General features: G+C 39.1%; 1 protein-coding gene across 1 annotated transcript in view; it reads right to left on the bottom strand.

Moving 5' to 3' along the window:
• The window catches only part of Fur2 (furin-like protease 2), a 1,025,686-nt gene that overhangs the window by 687,676 nt on the left and 315,002 nt on the right, over positions 1-23,008 (bottom strand). Inside the window, exon 3 of the mRNA XM_083140976.1 lies at positions 2,588-2,692. Coding sequence (XP_082997102.1) covers positions 2,588-2,692 — 105 coding nt within the window. The remainder of the gene's footprint in view (positions 1-2,587; positions 2,693-23,008) is intronic.

Below are 23,008 nucleotides of genomic sequence, written 5' to 3'. Positions count from 1 at the left end.
TCCATTTTTGCTCCTCCAATATTAACAACAGAATTTATCAATTTTCCGGGAATTGCATAATTCTCAGGATAATTCAGACTTCAGAAGGTGTCGGTGAATAAACCCTAAATTTCGTGTTTAAGAGTTAATTTCGCTTTTTGCAGTTCATTTCACATTATTTCGTGACAAAACATGGTCACAAAATGCATCGCACACCTTTCAAAAACATGAAAAATTAACACTACAATGTGTTTTTTCACATTTCCTTTTTTCGTCAAAAACGAAATATGCATGCCCCTATTAATACGTTACTTGAATTACATTATATGAAATCTGGATTACACTTTAAACCGTAAGTTTAGTCCCGATTAGCATATCTGTGCATAAAGTGGACTTAAAAACTAAAAAAAAATTATATGAAACCTATAAATATACAGAAATACACAGAATTCGATTATGTATAATCCTCAACACAGACACACGCATGAAAAGAGGGAAGGGGAAAGGTTCATTATCTCTTTCTCAATTGACAGACTTGACTATTTCTCACAGCTTTACAAGGCATCGCTTTCTCCTGTCGTTCTCAAAGGAACGAAAGCATGCAGTACTCAAGCACACAGGAACAGTGAATATTACGAAACTTCTCCCTCCGTTCCCATTTTAATAACTTCGGGTCACACGCACAATATGCTTGAAACGCACTTGTAACACGTCGCTGCTTTTATATACATGCCATGGGAGTACAACACGTCAGCTTAGAAGCTGCGCGCAATAGGTTATACACAACTAACTTGTGTGAAAATTTTCCTTGAGATTATACGCAGCTCAACATCTCTCCGATGTCAACAATGATAACTTGCGCGTAGGAATCTTGATTTTTCGCAAACATCGAGTAACTTTAATAACTGTAGAGTGCAGCAACATATCCATATCAACCTTCCCACGCATATTCGGATTCCTGTTCGTGTGATTTGTTGCTTTAAGTACACTTTATGCACAGAAAAGCTAATCGGGACTGTACCTATAGTTTAAAGTGGGATCTGAACTACTGTGCCTTGTGCCTCCAACGGACATCAAACCTCTGACCTCTTGATTACAAGACGACGACGTGACCACTACGCCATCGGGGAGGCTCGCATTTTCGCATGCATCGCGAAATAACGCGAATTTGACATAATATGCGACTTATATAATTCTTCTTCTTGCGCAAATATAGAAAAATTGACTACATCGGCAGTCAAAGTACAATCTCAACGAAGAAGTTAAAAAATATATTGAGCAGTAATTTCAGCATTGACTCAGCGTCCTAAGTACATTTTGCAAAGTAGCAGCCTCCGGTCTCGAGAGCCCAAAATAGCGGCGATGGGACTCGATGCATTGACCACGTGTTAACCAATTAAAACAGCCGATCTGGCAGGACTTGGGGCTTAGAGGGCTGTTGAGCATGGAGTTTGTTTCCCTTCTTTTAGTTTTAGAAATTTTTAACAAAGAAGCAAGGGGAGAATTACAAATATGCAACACGGGACACTTGTGCACAAGCGAAGGGGAAACAAGAGGAGAAAAATGACTGCTACGGTTTATCTCATATTTGTATAGAGGTAAAATCTTGGTCAGCTGACGTAATTTTAAACTCTTGTGAAGAACATATGTTAAACATAACCTGCTACGAAATAAATCAAAACTGAAATTTTCACCTTCATTTTGTTAGCATCTCTCGAATGATAAATTTTAAAAATATTAGATTTGCGTAGTATTAACTTCGAATATATGAGTAAATATAACTATGTATTTACACATGCGCTTTCAGTTTCTTACAAAGATAAAGATTTCACATAGTACGCGTACTTGTATACACATGTACAAGGGAGAGTGAAAAGTTTTGAGCCTCACATGGCAGGAGGCTAGGTAGTTAAAATTTTGGAGGATGTAAGGATTGAGTTTTATGACGCACTGTGCGAACTTTTATGAAATTCACATGTTTTCTTCTATTCTTTTGTTAGGTTGAAAATGAAGGAACCGTCAGAGAAGACAGTGGCCGACAGGGCCGTGCACAGGCTGCTTTGGTCGGGTGTGGCATCACCGCACTTCCCCATCCACCTTATTCCCCCGACCTGGCCCCGTCAGATTTTCATCTCTTCCCAGCTATGAAGAATTAACTTCGAGGACGTCAATTCCACACGGACGAAGGCGGTCATTCAGTGGTGTAAGACTCGGGACAAGTCATTCTACCAGATGACTGTAAACAAATTGCAGAACAGAATGCATAAGTGCATTGTTCTGAGGGTGATTATAGAGATTATGTGATTATGTAGAGAAATCATACTGAGAAACTGTAGCTCAAACACCCCTTCCCTGTGAGGCTCAAAAACTTTCTACTCTACCCTCGTACAGCCCATGTTTCTGTTATATGGTTTAGATTCGTAAAGTTCGCACCATACACAGCAGCAGTTCAACATAGTGACGATGGGGGTAAATACAGAGTTGATGAAATAATGTGATCAAAGGCGCATCCACGTCTATATGTAACATTCTATGTAATTAATTAGATTTGGGGTTAGGCGAAAATTCAGAACTGTATGTTTTACAAATTAAATAATATTGTACTCACCTCTGGTTCGTTGCTTAAGCTGGATTGATGGAAATCGCTCTGTTCTAACGATCTCTTGTGCACATGATTGTGTTCGAAGAGATAATATCCTTTCAAGCTGCCGATCTGAAAAGACACAAAGAAATTCGATTAACAAATATCCCACAACACAACTACAGGAACAAGCTCACTTGAAAGTCGTGAAATTGTTACGCCTCTGCTTAAACAAGTACATGGGACATTTAAAATGTTAGGTTTTAGAACAGAACACATTGTTTATATTAACACAGGAAACGTTCGTCTTGTAAGCAAGCGGTCCCGGGTTCGATACAAGGTGGAGGCATAGTGGTTCGGATCCTACTTTAAGCTGTAGGTACTGTCCCGATTAGCCTATCTGCGCATAAATTGGACTTAAAACAGCACGTTGATTTGGTTTTTTAAGTCCACTTTATGCGCAGTGAGACTAATCGGGACTGGACCTACAGTTTAAAGTGGGATCCGAACCACTTGTGCCTCCACTGGGAAAATAGCATGTTAACACGGTAAATTCTAGTACATGAAGAAATTGCGTAACTGAATAACCAGTAGGTACGTACATTCTGACCCAAATTAAATTATATGTTTTTTTTTGTGGAAATTCTAACAACTGTACTCGAAGAAAGGTTGTTCATCATTAATATAGTTCCTTCAGTGTAAGTATTTCGAAGTCTATCGAAAGAATGTTAGTGTCTAGCAGTGAATGAAACTAAGTATTGCGAGAATATTTATGGCATTGGATCATACAGTTTGCCCCACGTCTAACGTAGTGGCAAAGATAGATTTTGTGACTGATTTAGTTTATTTTACTTCGCGATTAGCCGAAAGTGGAAGAGAAGCGAAGAGTAGGATGGGTGATATGATGAAATTGGTGTGGAAAAACCCATAAACAACATCCATGCCCAGGTCGGACTTCGAACCCGTCTGAGGTAATGAGTAATGATAACCACTCCCGCGTGGAGATCGGCAGATTTTGTAGCGTTCCTACGACCTTTATTCACGGTTAAAATGACTCTTCTCCAAGAATGTCGTATGACAAGACTGCGTCGGACGTATGGCAAACTATTTGATCCAATATCATAAGTTTTCTAACTACAAAACATAGTTTCACTCATCACTAAAGACTGCATACACTAATAATCTTTAGATAGACTTCACACTTAAAAACGAAACACTGATTTGATTGATTTGTTGTTTCTTACGTCCACTTCATGCACAGAAAAAGGCTATTTGGGATTGGATCTACAATTTAAAGTGGATCCGAGCCAGCGTGCCACGTGCCTCCATCCGGTATCGAACCCTGGACACTTTAATTATAAGGCGAAGATGTTGCCACATAGGCGGAGTTCTGAAGGAGCCAGAGGGGGGCCTGTCCCCCTCCACTTAAAAAAGACTAAAAAAATAACATGATTAAGTTCAGTTACTACATTTTTGTTATGAAGCCATACCGCAAATCTTGACGTTTGGCATGATGGCATGTGGGGTAATTGCGCCGCAATAGCGGGACTTAGACGATTTGATTGATGTGTACAGTTTGAAGAAAGAAAAACGTAAAATGATTTTGTGTTGAGTCAACAGTTATTGCTAAGGCATCAAAAGAACTTTCCAATTTAATTTTTCTAAAATTTCTGAAGTTTACTATTGTACAGTAACTTTTTAAAAGTAATACGAGTATTGTATCAATAAAAAAATAATGAAATGCAAAATGCAATAATCGTACTGTTTTGCTTCTATTAAAACTGACAACCAATATACTAATTAATATTTGTTTACTTAAGCGAGGAAATTTAACATTTTCAAATCTAAAAGGCCTAGAACTCAGTGTTTTTAAGTTGTTATTTTTAAATTTCCGGGGGACGTTCTCCGGACCCCTTATAAGCTATGGGATATTCAACAACCCTCAGGTACATCATATGCTTTTCCCAGAGTCTGCCCCCCCCCCCCCAAGCAAAAGCTCAAACTCCGCCCATGCGTTGCCACTACGCCAGCGAGGAGGCCCATACTACCAAGGTGTAAACTTTTTAAAAAATATTAGAGGATACCTATTCTCTTAGAGATACCGATAAAACAAACACTACAGGCACTAAAATATCTTAACGGAGTATATTTATCTTGTTCCTTATCAATGGCACTGGATGAACAAAATGGGAACAGACGCCTCCGGTCCAACTTCGAAAAAAGACAAAGATGAATTAAAACCGCAGTGATAAGAAAGCCTTCCTGAAAATTAACTAACCGAGACTTACACCACTGTCAAGATATGCCTGATACGGAAGACGTAGTGCCAGAAGCACGCCTAGTTATCAGAATAAGCTCTTTTAATTACGAAAGTAGCTGATGGTTTCTAAGACGTCCACGTGAATAAACAAGGCAGCTCATGATTTCAGTCACTCTTGAAAACAATTGAGATCCAAAGAGATACTAACACTTAAGTCTTGAGCACATGCATTAAAATAACTTGCTCAGTACAGAAGGGTAGTAATTGGAGGTCATCTCTATGGCAACTAAATTATAAACTTGATCCTGCACACCATTTGGTGGTATAATCAGGTAACTTCAGTTTCATAAATATTAAGCAAAATATCCTCAATATACAACGAAAATATTTTTGCTTTGATTGATTGAATTACAATATTTTGTCTCTTTTTTGTCACTATCGGCTAATCACGACGATGAGGATGGGTGATGCAATTGATGAAGGAACACTCACAAAGAACACCCATGCCAAGGCCGTAATTCTAACCCGAGACCCATAGCTTCGTACACCCAACAGCAGACGAATTGTCCATCACCATTTCCATTCGGTCTATATTACACAGTGTGATGATAATGAATTGAAAGAATGACATCAATAATCAGAGGGTAATGCCCGCTTCGAACTAACGTAGTTTCATTCCTTAAAACAACACATGATGTAGAATAAAAAAGTAATGAAAAAATCGGTGGGCAATTTGCCTACCATTAGCTTTCCCGTTGACTGTACATTTCCACCTGGTAGTCAAAATTTGAACTATTTTCTTTTTCCTCAGCATTCTCTTCCCCATTGTCTCCATAGCTTGTATATCAAGTTTCACTGTTGCTTCGAACGGGCACCAGAGGACTCTGTGGGAGATCTCTAACTGTAGCCACCTGTTACTTGGGAGGCCTTATTACTCAGAAATTGTGCATTTCCGGATCCACGTTGATATAAACCTTTTTCTTCTCTATGCATGAGGAATCAATTCCTGGAATACTGCCGCATATTTTTGTTGCACCCTGTATATGTTAGAAAATTGACGTACAGTGCCACAAATCTATCACAAATATGCAGACAACGACTAACGCAAACAACACGAAGATTCATTTAATGTTGTAGAAGGAATTCCAAAGAGATGTACTTTTCCCAGAGTTTGGAATAGGTATATGCTCTATTCCAGGAGTCCGTGTAGCAAGAGAACGAAACTAACGGCTTCGTCAATCAGATAGCTATCTTCCCGCGCGAGCAGATCAATTTCCGTTTGACGAGACCTTAAGTCTCGAGTGAGCTCGACCAATGAACGCCTGAGAGGGGAAATGAGTACATGGAGGGGAAAATGCGGCTGCATCGCTCCGTCCACTCGCTTTCTTTCCTTGCGCGGACTTGCTCCAGAGATTCCCGGGACAGAGTTTCTCTCGAGAACTACTTCGCTGGCGTAGGCAAGAGGTCCAGCGCGGGCCTTAACGTGCAAAACTATTGTGGTCTGTAACAGAACTTCACAAGAAGTACATAACTGCCTCTCTCAAACCACGTGATACAAAGAATGGATGCACATTCCCTGCTTAAGAAAATGAGAATGAAAGACATAACAACGTCTAAGGACACTCACGGTTCAATAGCTTTTGCAAAACTTTTCTTTGTTCACGGTGTGATCACAGGCGAAGACAGAAAGAGACAATTCTTTTCCAATCCTGAACAAGTTTTCGAATTCGACGAACCGGGAATTACCTCCGAAGACGTTACGTTATTAGCGAGGAAGTGAAAATTCACGCGTCAATTCTCATAGGCATCCAGCCAACCGAAAAGGCAATTGCGTAAGATGCAAGAAGTGTACTTTATAACAAAAAGTTGTAATAAGGTAAGGACAGGGAACTTTTGAAGGAGAACGCTAAGTGAACATATCCGGTGACAGAGTGATTTTATTTTTATAAACCGAAGGGCAGTCGGTGAGAGTGTATGAAACTTGTACGGTCGCTATGTTACTGTGAAATGTTTCACTTCAGGGACAATACCGTAACAAAGGTGTAAGCCTGTACATATTTTAAAACCTTCCAACCTGAATCATACACGGTAAACAAAGATAATTACCTGTGTAATGCTTGAACGCTGAAGTGCCAATCAAAGATCGAATGTTCCATGTATGATTCGAAGGTTCTAAAATCCAAGATTGGCTATTTGCCATTTCCAGTTCTTGTGTAGTACATTTTGTTTCAGTTGTACCTCTTGCACCTTACCATCAAGCTCACCACGAGTAACGAGTGCTCTACCATCAATAATGAATGATCAGTGAGCTACATCAACCCAGTGAGATCCCACATACCTGAGAGTATGTATGATACGATACAAAAAGCGAGATATCCGTTTACACCAGACGATTTGATTGACTCAACTGCATTATTTTTACGTCGCTTTCTAACGATTTTCGCTAAGCTCAACGATAAGGTTGAGTGGCGTGATGAAATTCATGAAGGGATACTAGAAAGGAACACTTAGTGATTTCAGAAAATAAACTAGGTAGTTGTTCTGTGATGAAGATGAAACAATTTCATTATAAATTTGTCATTCGGTAGCAAAGTAAAATAAATAAATCCAGTCAATCAACTACTATACTTACATTCCACTATAATTTTTTTTAACAACAAAAGTAAGAACCGAAGTCCGCTACTACTTCTAAGCAGTTCTCACAAGTGACTGAGGTTAGAATGCAAGTGATTCATCTCATACTCAAATGGCGTTTGTCGTTGGTTGAGAGAAATTGTCGTTAGGGTTCATTGGCTGCTGGAGTTTGCATTCTCGTGGCTTCTTCTAAATTTTGCAGATGAACCAAAAATACTCTCAATAGCTATATCAATATTGGTTGTGTGTAGGCATCAGACGATAGCAGAAACGCAACAATTGCATTCTAAAGACAACAGCTACAATCACAATGAACAATGTGGCATTAAAATTCAATTGTACTGAACAGACTTCAATATTACAATACAGGCTTCGTTCTGACATATTAAACCTCTTTGTTCACACTGTTATGAGACTTGGTATAATTTAATCACATTTTTTTTAAGAACTAGGGAAATGAGAGTTAATTATGCCTTACAACGAACCACATTTTACACAAAAAAAAATTAAACTTCATAACGTGAGTTCTATGTAATGAAATGTATTTCTCTGAAACATAAAAGTTCACTCAGTGCTTTATGAAAAATTCTCTTGTTCTGTGCACACTAACAAAAACGAGGCCATTTCTATGCAAGTCGGTCGGCATATTGTATCCAAGTAAAATCATTTCCTGTACGTGTATATTACAGCAGACTAAATACAATACTCCACTACAGATTTGAAACAACAACACACATTTTCACAATAAGGTCTTCAACAATACAATTTTACACAATTCATTCTTGGTTTAATAACAGGAACAAACAGAAATCTAGGATGAAAAAAAAAGCATTCGCCCCACAAACGACTTCTTACCCTTCTTTCTTTCCGAGTTGATTACACACATTCACTTCTATAATCAAAAGTACACGTATGTTCTGTGTGCATATAAAATATAATTTGAAGCTGAATTTCCAAATATTAATTTTGAGGTCTTTGAAACGGAGCACTCATGAATAACGTTCTAATTAAATAAAAGAACGCACAAAACAAGCACCATACAACATGGTAAGGAAGACTCAATGAAAAGAGAACAATTGTTTCATCGTTTTATATATGAAAAAAAGTAATTTTTAGATTCTCGTCCGGTGCTCTAGGTTTATGCCTTCGGCATTCTCAAAGAGATTGGGGTGAATAGGGTCTCCCTCTCCCTACACTCGCAAAGAACTCGTCTCGAGCATCTCTGGCATCCACATCATATACATACTCAGGATAAAGAGAATAAACACTGTATTGCAAATCCCACAAGTTCTTACGTTGAAGAAACTGTGTTCCAACATAAGAGAGGATAATCCACAGGGTCCAACAAACACAAGTGAGAGAATACCTAGGTAATTAATGAATATTTGTCTTCTAATGAATCATATGAATGAATAAACAGGCACTAAAATTATCCTATTGTTAATTAATAATTTAACGAAGGTTTTTATTTTAAATAATACTCAGGAAGAATGTGGGCTTCAGTCTCAAAAGTCAATTTTAATTCACTGCAGTTTAGAAGGTAAAAAACTTCTATCTTTGATTTTTACTGTATATTTTATTTCCATTAATTTATGTAATTTATAATGTACATTAGTATCTCCTTATATCTATTTTTTGTACGTACATGGTGGTAAATATCTGAAATACTGAGTGTAAAGATAAATACGTTGTGCATTTGTAATATTTGAAATATTGTATTCATGTAGGCTCTTTTTGTACATAATAGACATTTTATTCCACTCTCTTCAATTAACATGTATTATTATTATAACTCGCTTTGTTAACTGTTGTATACACATTTAATTTAGCGTTGTTATATTTTGTTTATTTACACAAAGAATATTTCTTATCAAACTATAAATATACAAACTGAAAGCAGAAAATGTAGAACATTGTAATTGGGCATTCGCCTGTTGTGTTCAATAAATAAATAAATAAAAGTAAAGTGCTCCCCTGTACTTTGCATCGCGCAATGAAGGCGTACAGGGGGTGTGGAGTTAGGGCCCCAAACTCTCCTATCACGACCGAAGATGGAGGTGATGTGACGAGCAATACGCCCCTGGCCGCCTTTACCACCCAGAGTTTCCTCCAGGTGAATGAAAAAAATAGAAAAAAACACCAACACCTCTCCCCCAGCGGGAATCGAACCCGAGTCTGCCCATGGTAGTCAGACGTCATAACGACTGAGCTGCCGCAGCACATATAGTACCAATCATAATACACACAAAAATAAAACTTACAAAAGAGTATACCTCCGCGGCGGATTGCTTTGCACAGCATGCTACGAGGCCAAACCTCCTGGGTTAGAATCCAGATCTGGGCATGGGCGTTCTGTGATTGTCCCTTCATCAATTTCATATCATCACTCATTTTCATCTTCGCAATTACAAAAAATGGCAGAAAAGCAAAGTAAAATACAATAATTCAATAATCTAAAAATTGATGTATGTGTGTGTGTGGGTGTGTATATTTGTTTGTTTCGGCATAAGTCTCGAACGCCTGAAGCAATTTCAACCAAACTTGGTACGCGTATCACTTGCAATCTGGAAATAAATACTGTGCGGGTAAGACACCCCTGACACCCCTAGAGGTGGGGTGGGAAGGGGTGACATGTAAAAATAGTCGAGAACCACCGATATTAAATTCCGCACAAACATCCGTGACTCTATGCAATCCGCACAACGATAGTGTTTCTCGGGTTGTCTAACATTCAGTTTGTGTTGCGAATGGAATCCATAGTTTTCGTGACACTCCCAATGCGGTTCAACTCCAAGTTCATCATCTATCGGCATGGGGGGGGGGGGGAGATGGGGTGAAAAATAAAATGCCACAAATGACCTAGATTAGTGTCGAATCCATAGTTTTCGGAGTCGCTAAGCTAATTGGCGACAATCACGATCACATTTAAGTTAGTTACATTTTGCACTATAGTTAGAATTCATTATTTTCCTGTCTAATAAAAAATTGGGATAAATCAATACCCGGGCAACGCCGGGTAATCAGCTAGTCAATCAATAAAAGTGGGGAGATTGAAAGTATCTTTCCTAAATTATGCACAGCTGAGAGTTTGATTTAGAAGAACTGATTCAACAATTCATGTTCAAGGAATGACCACATTCGAATTACCCATTTTCAAACATACGATGGTGAATAAGACGAGAATGCATAATGGTGATTCAGTATGAGAATAAGATAAATCGCAGCTTCAACTACCAGCAGTTTGCAGCAGCGTGCACTGCTTTGCTCCGCCCATTCCCCTTCTCTACAGTTATGAGTGGCCTTGCGCTACAGATTTTACAAATAAGAGTAGTGGAGCAGTGGACCTTATGAGATGAAGCCCCACAAAGAAAGATGTACACTCCATTTCAAAGTGGCAGATTCTTCAACTGTTCAACCCTATAAAGGAGTATACAAATGAGAAGGAAGAAGTCATCACTTTCGTGTCAAGTACGATGAACATAATTGCAGCCGTGGATTAAATTACAGTCAAAACAAAAATATGAATGGAACTGTACGCTAGAGATTACGTGAAAGCATTTGATAACAGATATACGGAAAACTACGTCAGCTGCTGCACAACAAAGGGGGTTTTAACGTGTATGATTGAAGCTCCCGATATGCAAAAATGCACTGTTCTGTATTCGACGTGGAAACAATACGACAACAAAACCACAAACAACACGCACAAGAGTGAAAAAAATGTCTGATTTATCAGCATCGTTATTCACCCTTTCCACAGAGCGGACAGTTGAGGCAATACGAAAGGTAAACACACACCCAACAATGGTAAACGACACGCCAATTTCAATTGGTATACGCTGATGATGTTCTGATATTGCGATAAGCAGATAACGAACCACCATGAATATTAACACCTCACATGTTTTGGTGAATTTCCAAATTGATCCTTTCATAGGAAAGCAAAAGGATTAAAATTGTATGTACACTAAATGCAGGAATTAAAAAAATGCGATAACTATGAATTAATGTTAGAAGTATAGGAAACAACAAAATTCAGGTGGGAAATAAACAGGACAGTAGAACTATCTTACCTGAATGAACGTGATACAGTAAACTGAAGTAAGGAGACCACCAAATTAATTGGAGAATGGAGGGAAACTCATAATAAAAATAGATGTACAACACATACACACTTAGATTTCGAAGATGGAAGCAAGTTGGGGTTTTAACATGCATCACGTGGAGAATGGCGTGAATCCTTCCAAGTTATCTAGATGCAACTATCTTGAAAGTAGAGTGGTCATAAATTCTATCCGCTACAGCATGGTTTACAAACTCAGCTTGAGGCCTATAGTTTGTGCGAAAGAATTACACATTATTATCTAAAATATGGTAACTTACATTTCGGTGGCCGCGGTGGCTCAGTCGGTAACGCGTCTGACTACCATGCTCAAGGTCCCGGGTTCGATCCCCGGCCGGTTCAAATCCGGGAACCTTTCTAACGGTGGAACGGCCCCGGCGCCCACCCAGCGTCGAATAACATGGGTACCTGGGGGAAACCCTGGGGGGTAAAGGCGGTCAGGGGCGTGATGCTGATCACATCACCCCCACTCACGACCGGATCAAGAAAGTGTGGGGCGTTACCCCCACACCCCCTATACGCCTTCATGGCGTGGTGCTATGCACAGGGGAACACTTTACCTTTTTACATTTCGGTCATTTCTGAATTCATTAAGAAAAAATGTTATTAGAAGTTATACTGTAGATAAATTGTTTTCGTGTTCTGTTTACCAATTTCAGAAGGCTTCACGAAGTCCAATGCAAATTGTATGACATTGTAATTTTACTCGAAAATTGAGGGATGGCATATTTTACTTTATAACTCAAAAATTACCAAAATGTCGCCATGTTTACACCCGAGCCCTTCATATAGTAGTACATATGCATGTCTTGATTTCAGAGAATAAAACAAAGTCAATGGCAATAAATAGTAAAAAAAAAAAGAAGTCCTAGAGTAAAAATAGTGATAAACGATAAAATAAATGTAAAAGGTACACTTCTTATATTTGGGAAGCCATTCTTGACAGTTCGAATACCAAAAAGATGTTGAGATTAATTTAATAAGATATAATAGATTAAATGGAATTTTGAAAGAGAAATTTTCAAAAACAAATGAGAAATAAATTTAAATTAGATACCGTAGCATAATTTCAGAACACGCTCTTTTATATGGTAGCGAATGTTGGAGTCTTCGTCAACATGACAAAACTGGAATAACTTGTTCACAAATGAGATTTTTGCTGTCTTTAAGTAAAAAAATCCGAAATACATGTAAGGTCGTAGCAATGGTGGAATAAATTTTAAAATATCAGTTGCAAGATGTTCTGAGGATCCCAGATAGCAGTTTGCCTCGAAAATTATTAAATTACAGACCAAAAGGAAAAAAGAAATTAAGGATGACCACATCGCCGATGGAATGATCGATTTTTTAAGTTAAAGAACGGGCTTTGGCCACCACGCCTGTAAGAGGGAGAAGACGAATATTTGTCTAGAAATAATTTCAGCTAAAAGGGATGAGGTGTAATGGTTGACCCTTGCGCAGTGCCAACCTCTCTTCCACGTAGTACGTACTACCTGGACAGCAAGTTGCAAAGTAGCGAAGCTTTGGTGTCAGCCTGTATAATCCTCTGTGGGTCCTTTGGGTTGTCCTTGTGTGTTTGTGATTGTCCTTTTATCCAATTCATCTTATCACTATTCATCCTCATCTTCACGATTAGTCAAAAGTTGCAGAAAGGCGAAGTAAAATAATTCAATCAATCAAAGCTAAGAGGGGGAAGGCAAACAAGAATAAATGAAGGGTCAGGGGAAAGAACCAGATAAGTCAATTTTCTCTCGTAAGCAAGGTTGTGGTGTCATTTCCTGCCACGTGGATGCTGTGCTGGACTTTACAGCATGCTTTCTTTCGTTTCAAACACTTGACACTCCCATTCAAAACAGCATATGTTTCTTGTACCTTTTCATTTACATGTCCAGTAAAGTTTTGCAATAAAAACTTCATTTTTCTGGAGTTTGACGAGCGTTGACTTAACGGGTTTTTCCTCTGAGGCTTAAAATTAATTAAATCTTGGTACGTTCGACGCACTGAAGCGCAATGGCAAAATCTTCTGTAGTAGGTTGTGGAAAAAGTATATACAATGTCATGATTATTGTAAAAGTGTAGAAATACCAAGGAACATTTATGTAATTAGCCCTTCGTTGTAATAATGGTCGTTTGCAGTGTTAATGTATTGGATGAGGTACAATGATGGTTCTGAGTTATTACTATTGTGTTCCTTACATCGGTTTGCCATTAAAGTGAGTATAAATGCCATGTTATTGCATGTATGCACCTTAGATCCTTTGTCTGATGTTACCATACACATGTGAATACGTAGCGCTAACGAGTACATACAGGTGGACAAGGGCACACTTAAAAGATTGCACTGGCCTTTACGACAAACATAAATCTCACGATATCAGTCATAAATGGTGGAGTAAAAATCAGAACAATGTTCCACAAAGCACTGCCTTTCAGTCATTCATTTCACAACAGGTTGAGCATCGACTGAAGGGAAAATTTCTCGCCACGTGAAGGAAATTGAGCGCGTATCCCTCACAAAGATACAAGGTAATATAGGACTTGTATTCAAAATTTAAGAGCGACTGTATTGCCAATACGGTCTAATGATCGATCACACTGAGGCTACCTGCATTGGTTACGGCGTGAAAGCCTACTTCCAAAAGCATAGAGAAGAGTTGCATGGCAAAATGAGCGGGTTCTCATCTCCAAACCTTTCTCGAAAATCCAAACTGATTATGATTAGTCTAATTATGAAGCATGCAGCAGAGCATATGTACACAAGACAGATTACAGAGGCTCCTCATTGGGGAGGGGGTCAGGGGAAGATAAAATACAGGGGGGCCGGTTGTAATAACGACTGAAAATTTTCACCTGACAAGATAATTTTCAAACTCAGTTACAAAATAATATATAAAAAAATAAATTAAAAAAATATTTCGAGTTTGCTTATGGAAATTTCCATTGCCTTTTTTTTAAAAAAAAAGTACACTATGTGTATTTAGTTTGTGTGTTTCTGTATCACGTGTGTCGCATTATGTTAGTTGGGATCATGGCTTTCTTAGACCGTATTTGTCAAAATAAAAAGATACACTTTCTCCTGAGAACAAGAGAAAAGGGACTGGCGCCTGAATTAAGTTCTTCTACCCATGGGGTGGGGTTGGGGACGTTATATACGTATACCGTGCACCAAGATACAGGACAGAAAAACATGATGAAACTAAATACAAAATTGTACCTAGCCCACTGTTTCTAATGTCCACCTTTACAAACAGAATACAATTTACATGAACCGTCAGAAAAAACAGATTTCGCCGATGACGTAGTGGTAACGTCGTCGCCTTGTAAACAAGGGGTACGGGCTCGATACCTGGTACGGATCCCATTTTAAGCTAGACTGGTTATTCATTATGCTTACGCTGTACTTGAAGCGCAGTGTGCAGGCGTTACGCTCGCACAGCACGGATCGCTTTCTGGCTTACACAAGTGCGAGTTACTGAAGCCTACATTAACCGTACGCGTACCTCTGGATTTATAACCGCTGGGATCGCGTGCGTACGAAATAGGAAAACTCTCTCCTTACACAGAAGATATAATTTTAAAAAATGAGATCGACCTCCCTTCGCAGCAAAAACAACCAAAAGTTTCAGACGCATCCTAAACTAATAAACGGAACGACAAGAGAGTGACTGACGGGAACACGAAACCGTACGATATCCGTGAGCGGATCTAAACCGATCCTTCCGAAACATTGGTCTGTACACACAATATAAACTGCGATGGGGACTTTAATTACAGACGTAACGACTTTCGTGCTCCTGACACATCCAATGATTGCAATCCGCAAACTGTCACTGAAGCTCTCGTGGAGCACGAAACAAGCGCGATCGCCGACAAAGGGAGGAAAATTAAAGAGTTTCGATCTGGCTTTAGCACGGCATGGTCTACCGTGATGGGTCTGCATTGAAGCGAGATGCCATCCCTCAAAACATGACGTCAAATATCCAATGATGGAAAAGGAGTCTCATCTTTCCTGTCATATTACTTCTTCCACCTGCGCCTGATATAGAACTGTATGTAAAATTCCGTCAGAGAAAATCCTTCATATGAGTTTTCTAAATGCTATATTCAACGCATGCGTCGGTTGCTGAAGTATGTAACACAGGGTGTCTACCAAGCAGTAACACAGGGTGTCTACCACTCAGAAGTATGTAACACAGGGTGTCTACCACGCTAAAGTATGTAACACAGGGTGTCTACCACGCTAAAGTATGTAACACAGGGTGTCTACCACGCTAAAGTATGTAACACAGGGTGTCTACCAAAACAACAAATCCAAAATTCTTGACTTTTTCATGACTTTTCTCGTTCTTCTTAACCATTATTTATCCAACCCCAACTTAGGTAAAGTGAGAAATTAGCAATTAAGAAAATAACTATTTCTTTAACGAAAAACCCGTACAAAAAGGGCAGTTAAGTTGAAAACTGAAGCTGTATTTAACATGAGAATCAGACTTACTTTATCTATTAAAGCATTCTGTCTGCATTTGGCAGACTTGCGAGGCACTGGCGTCTGGACTCTCAGCTAGTATAATCTTATGTGAAACTCGTCCGTGATTGTCCCTTTATCGATCTTATCTTACTCACCATTCATTCTCATTTTCGCGATTAGCCAAAGGAGCAGAAAAGTGAAGTAAAATAAACAAAATCAATGAATGATTCATTGTGATAGAACAATTTTTTGACTACAAGTATAATATCTTGACTTTTTATTGACTTCTTGAACTACTTTTTTAATTCTTCACTATTTCTTGACTTTCATGACAGGTAGACACCATCTAACAGTTGAAGTAATACAATTCTTCTCTGTTTCATTCTACCGTCAGAAGCAACTTGCTAAAATAAAATTCCAACACCCAATCTACAACAAAAACAACAATGCATTGGGTTTTTGCCCGTTGTGCAGAAACTGGGGGTACATTATAGCCCCAGAATTTTTTTTTGAAAGGGGTACGGTACCCCGTAAATCATTTGATCCGAATGAACCCCTTGCGCTCCCCCTAAAAAAATAACCGACGCAAAGATTATGCCATTCGAAGATACTCGTCTTAAAATGATCAGTGTGTGATCATTTCAAAGAAGACTTCAAGAGTCGATACCTTGTGGACGCACATGGCACGGTGGTTCGAATCCTATTTTAAACTGTAGGTCCAGTCCCGATCAGCCCTTCTGTGCATAAGGTGGACTTAAAAGAACAACTCAAACAATCATTTCAAAGAAACTAAAATTGAACGTTTAGTTGTGTCAATTAATCAAATAAAAGTAAGTCAACCTTAATACAATTAATTTCAAGTTCTTTGTGCACGTGTTATCCAGACCAATTTTGCGGCCACACACATACGCACAGAAGAGGTTTATATAATTTAAAAACACCGAAAAAAGGAGTATTATCAGAGTATTTCGTAATAAATAAATCTTTTCGCTACTAAACTATACTCTATCCCGGGAATGTCTGGAGCGAGCAAACGCAAGCAAGTCACTGCGCAAGTAGTGACTCGAGAGGGCTCGACCAATAAACACGTGCGAGGGAGTGGGATCGCGTGGAGGGGGGAAAAGCGACTGCAGCTACCAACCTTTGCCGCAGCGCCCACTTGCACTCTCCCCTTCTCTGCCGTTATGCGCAGCCTTGCTCCAGAGATTCCTGGGATAAAATACGCATTCAACGAAAGGCACCACAGCGCTAGACGCTAACTGATAGACGTTATACGCCAGTTTCATCCTTGATTAATTAAAGAGTTGTAAAATAATTTAAAATGTAGACACCCAAGACGAGCGAGTAGAAAACTAAAATGCATTTGAACAATTTAGTTCTCCTGTAGAATTGCAGGGAAAATAATTTAAAGTAGTTGAGGAAAATCCTTGGCATTGGGTGCGTTGTGCTCACCAAGGCGGCGGGTTAAATCGCTACGGAAAACCTATTAAGCCTTCACTTCCGTCACGTTCATAGCAAATGGCCCTACCCATCTCGAGTTAGGAGACATGCACCGCTGAAAAACACACGGAGACTAGTTTGTCTTTAAATAAAGTAGGAAGGAGTTCGAAATCAATTTCGTAAGCAATCGACTTCGCACAGTGACACATCGCAGCAATTGTTCGTTGGATTTCATTGGCCCCATGCGCCTTTCTAAGAGCCGGTAGAACAATATCTTCTTATTTAGGTTAAACTGATGCAAACTTTAACAATCCAACATGGTCGTATTTTAAGAATACACAGCTAGAGAGCGAAAAATCTTTAAAAAATGATTCCCATTATAAAATTGCACAAAAATAGATGAAGCAACCCCGTTCTATCTACCTTTAGATTGGAAATATTAACCCAAGCTTATCAGGGGAGGGAGGGGTATTGCGAGGACACCACCTCTGGTTTTTCGATTCTTTAATTGTGAACATTTTATTTTAAAAAATTGAAAGTTATATTGTTCACTATGGTGTTCCCAATGTTTCTACATTACTTTAGTTCATAAAATCATAAAGCTAACGTACATAGGAGGCAAAATTCAAGCGTGGCCTTACCAACCCTCCCCCTCCCCGAGATATGCGTTCCGACATGATATTCATGCAAGTGTCAGTGAACAATTAGCTCCTTTTTTCCTTATTAACTACGGAGATTTTTTTTGATTATTGTAATTACTGTATAACTTCACCTATACTGTATAACTTCCTTATTGTAAAATTAATATAGTTTTTTTTAGTTTAAGTGAATGATAAGAAAAAGGTGTGACACTCGTGCAAGTGACGTAAATATTTGGTTCTTCTCTTTTATTATAAATTATGGTCATTTCTGTAATCATTATACATATAGGGCCTCCCCGAAGGCGCAGTGGTAGCGTCGTAGCCTTGTAATCAAGAGGTCCCGGGGTCAATACCCGGTGGAGCCACATAGTGGTTCGGATTCCACTTTAAACTGTAGGTCCAGTCCCGATTAGCCTTACTGTGCATAAAGTGGACTTAAAACAGCAAAGTAATCAATCAATCAATCATCTATATAAAAACAAAGGGAGTAGTGATTCAAAAACAGGACGTTTTCTTGAATTTTAGTGATAAAAACAATGTGTGGGCCTCTCAGGGTCCCCTGTCAGGTCAATTCCTTGTACGGCGCGAACAAAATAGGGTAAAAACAATGGCTCTAACTGCAAAAGCTTGTATTCAATATTGTAGGTGTATGATACATGGTGTAGTAAATCCAGCATAAATGCGTGCAAAGCTCTACTCCTTACAAGTGAAATACTTAACTTCCTAGATTTTTAAAGGATTTTACAAAATTCCATAACTTTTATACTCATTGACGTTTCAATGTTCATAGGTCAACGAGAAAGCTGTTGTGGAAATTAGCTCTATACCTGTAGAGCTAATCGTATTGAATTACGCCATAGAACAGAAAGGAATATAGTAGGATTACTTTCGGAACATTCCAACTGTGTACGCGAGTCTACCTAGTTAGCAAGCCTATCAACAGCGTGGACCGTAAACATGCGGGTTAGCGATAGACGCTGGGTTGAGATAACGTCATCGGCTCACTTGTTGATTGGAGCCTTCTGGGAGTTATGACTCGCTTACAAGCTGCAAAAAATCAGGCAGGTTAGCGATAGGCGCTGGGTTGGGATATGACGTTATCGGCTCACTTGTTGATTGGATGCTTCGGGAGTCATGACTCGCTCCCAAGCTGCAAATGCAGATCAGCGAGAGATGTTACGGAAATAACCCCACTGTACTCCTAATGGGTTATAATGGAGCCAGAAGAGCAATTCCAGAAAATCAACAACGTGCTTAGTTTCACAGCTTTGGAAAATTACATACCGCCATTTCCGAACTATTACCAATGTCCAAATAGCTTCTTGGCTCTGGCGTTTTCAATACGGTACAGAAAATAACGGCGTGGACGTGTTCAGACTCTATCGCGGTGGAGGTGGAAGCTTATGTCTTGGGAGCAGTCTCGAACCAGAGGTTAATGGCCCTCTCATCCTTAAAGTCAAGCATTAAGGGTCCCGCTTCATTTACTCCACATGCAACAACAATTTTACAGCCTATCAAACATGTAATGTGCAATCTCCAGCGGGAATTAAGGGAAGCTGAGTTGGCTACGGAAGAAATAACACTAAATAGCCGAGTGTCTCTTGCAAGGAGGGTAGGGAAAATGTTAGCTACCTGCGTTATTTAGACGTCACCGCCCTCGAACAAAAACCTTTTGGTACGAGAGCCGGAACAGAAAATGCCATACGATTGTGCGCATAAACGTTGCGTAACTTACAATACAGCCATAACGCAGCGCCATAAAGCTCCGTCACAAAGTGCTAACAACACTATGTAATTTCATTGAAGGCATTGTGCAAGCCAACAGCCACGCTATATCGTCCATTACTTCGAATGTCGCCGTTGGAAATGTGCGCTGCTGAAGAGGGCCTAAGATCTCAAGTCTGTGTATTTACCATAAATGTGTACTCGCAGCTGTGGGATAATTACGGCAGAATACAACAGGACTCAAAGATAGCATAATTTTATTTTCTTCCATGTCCAAAAAGGAATTGTTAAGTTAGAAGCTTTCAATATTAATTTCCAATACTTGAATTGTGAGATGCGGGATGTGAAAAACATTGCAAGAACCGTCTGTAGTTAGTTTCTTATGTATCTATAAGAGGCACGAAATAAGACTATTATCCTTTTATTCTTATTGATAAATTACAATATGAAATGTGGCAAATATGTTTCAAAAACATGTTAACTTATCGTCTATATTTTCACTCATGACGTCGCGCTGTGTTGCAACGTAATCTCTAGCTTGGAAGGAACATTTGTCTTTGATTGATTGATTTACTTCGCTTTTCTGCCACTTTTGGCTAATCGTGATGATGAGGATGAGTGATGATATGAAATTGATGAAGAGGCACTCAACAAAGAATACTCATGTCCAGGCCGGGATGCGAACCCGGGACTCATGGCGTCTTAGCCCGCGGAGCGTGGTGCTCATTGCATCACTAATATTATAGCACAACATTCAACACGTCCACTCACGGGATGCCTTAACCACAAGGTAGAAATGGCCATAAATTTTCGGATCCATGGTATTCAGTTCCGGAATTATCCGGGTCCTGGGTAACAATGCATCCGGGTACACGGATTTAATATTACATGGAAGCCGGATATTACGGGTTCTGGATCCGGCAATTTATAATACACAGGATTTGGATATAATGCGCACACACACACACACACACAAAATAGAAACCTACACACAGAAAAGTAGATACATCAGCTGAGATCATTAAGTGCATAATCGAGAAAAATGCATGGCCATCAATTGATGTATTAAAGAACAGACATCGACAGAGAAACAACTACTCATTTGCATTATACGATGCACTTTGGCGTTACCTCTACAAATATACAAAAATGCATCACAAATATAAATCTGATTATTGGTAAAATCTAAAGAAAACGCACTTTGGTGCATCAAAGAGATGTGTTGTATTTATCGTATCGGCAACCCCCGGCTACCTCCAAAATATCTGGCAGCGTAACTTTCACTTTCTCGCGGTTACAATTCATTATTGATATTTTTAACATATAACCTGGATGGTATTCATTTATTAATTCATATGAAACAGAACGATGTCAGTTTTATGCCTCGGTCTTTCTGTGCTTGTTCTGTTTGCTCTTAAACAAAGCGAAAATTTCAATCGAGTCTGACCCTAATGAATGTTGCTGAATACATATTCTAGACCTCACCCTTCCAGCACCAGAAAAAAACCCGGTGCAGCCACGTTTCAATGGCATATTTCGAAGCAGCTTTTGTAAAGCAAACCTTGACATTTGGTACTCCATCATTCAACGTGTAAAATACAATGCAGCCATCAAATGAATAATTGTGTTCGGAGAACGTGTTTGAAACAATGGCACAACTTCAGATTGGTTACAATTGCAAGAGTATGAAACCATGTTTGATTAATAATATTGGCCAGCTTTCTTTTTTACCTCAAAATTCCAGGCTATTTTCTCCTTCGCATAGCAACATTCTGGGGAGAAAAATCATCCAGAAATTTGTAGAGAGAAATTTACGAAAGTACCACACGAAATACAAAAGACTTTAATGTAAATTCTACCCGTAGTTTTGTTGTGAAATGCTTACGTATCAAAATTAAGTCATGATTTGGTTTTATTATCGAGGAGATAGTCTCACTGCATCACCAGCTTGAGGGACACTATACTACCCTTTCCTCCACACACGCACAGGCCCACTAAGAAAAATAAACGGGAAAATGAAAAGTTTGTACGTACAAACACGTTATTGTTGATACACGAGTACAGCGCCGTGATCAGTTATTAGTGAACTTCATGTTGTGATTTTCGATCATCATTTTTCACGAATATGCAAACAAACTATGCACATCAACATCATCATCATCGCGATTAGCGAAAAGTGGCAGAAAAACTAAAATAAACCTAATCAATCGAAAGCTTTAGCTTGAATATTGCATTGCTGACATCGGCAACTGTTCATAGTCCAAAGAATGTAACACATGCCTAAACCACAAGACATGCAATAGAAACCTAACCAAGAGATTTACCAGCAAATATACAAGAATCGTATGGTAACAAATATTAACATAGATACAATATACTCGGGGGAAAAAATCCTCACGTCCATTTAAGCTACTCAAAATATATATAATAATCTTGTAAACAATACTTATTTTAGTTACCAGAACAAGTCTTGATACTCAATATATATAACCCATTAATGTTTATACTTATACTTTATACTTATGACAACATAAGTAATAACATAAATAGTGCAAAACAAAACGTGGGAACCGGTAATTTTTGAACAAATTGACGTCCTGGTTTATATATTTGGTACGGTAAATAAATAACCGGATTAAACCGTGAAAAAGCGAAACCGTCAAAAACTGCATCACGGATCGCTGAGCCTCCTTTGTGGCACCTGACACTGACGCCATGCCTCACCTCAATGAATGACTGACTGGCGCCTTGGAGAGAAATTACACATACACAACCTCCCTTCCCTGCCAGTGCTGCCACCTAGCGACGCGGTCTGAAACTCGTCTCGTAAACATGTGGCGTACCCCAGCCTGGCCTACATATCCCCTAAGTGTCATCGCTCTGTCACTTTATTTCGCTTTTTCACGGCATTAATCCGGTTATTTATTGACCGTACCAAATATAAAGGCACCATGCCACAAAGCGCACAGCCCTGCAAGTATGCGGGTGTAGGCGGCTATTATCAGGGGGTTCCCCCTTTTAAAAAATAAAGTCCAGAGAAAATGTGGAACAAGATTGCATCTTTCTGGTGCATCTGGTGCAGCCATGATCTCCTGTGTGGTGTTCGCAGTGGTTTCACGACAGGGTGTCTTTACACTAAAAACACGCAAAGCTCTTT

Source organism: Lepisma saccharinum, chromosome 19, assembly GCF_977018435.1.
Source record: "Lepisma saccharinum chromosome 19, izLepSacc3.1, whole genome shotgun sequence".
NCBI lineage: Eukaryota > Metazoa > Arthropoda > Insecta > Zygentoma > Lepismatidae > Lepisma > Lepisma saccharinum.
This window is presented reverse-complemented; position numbering and strand designations above follow the sequence as displayed.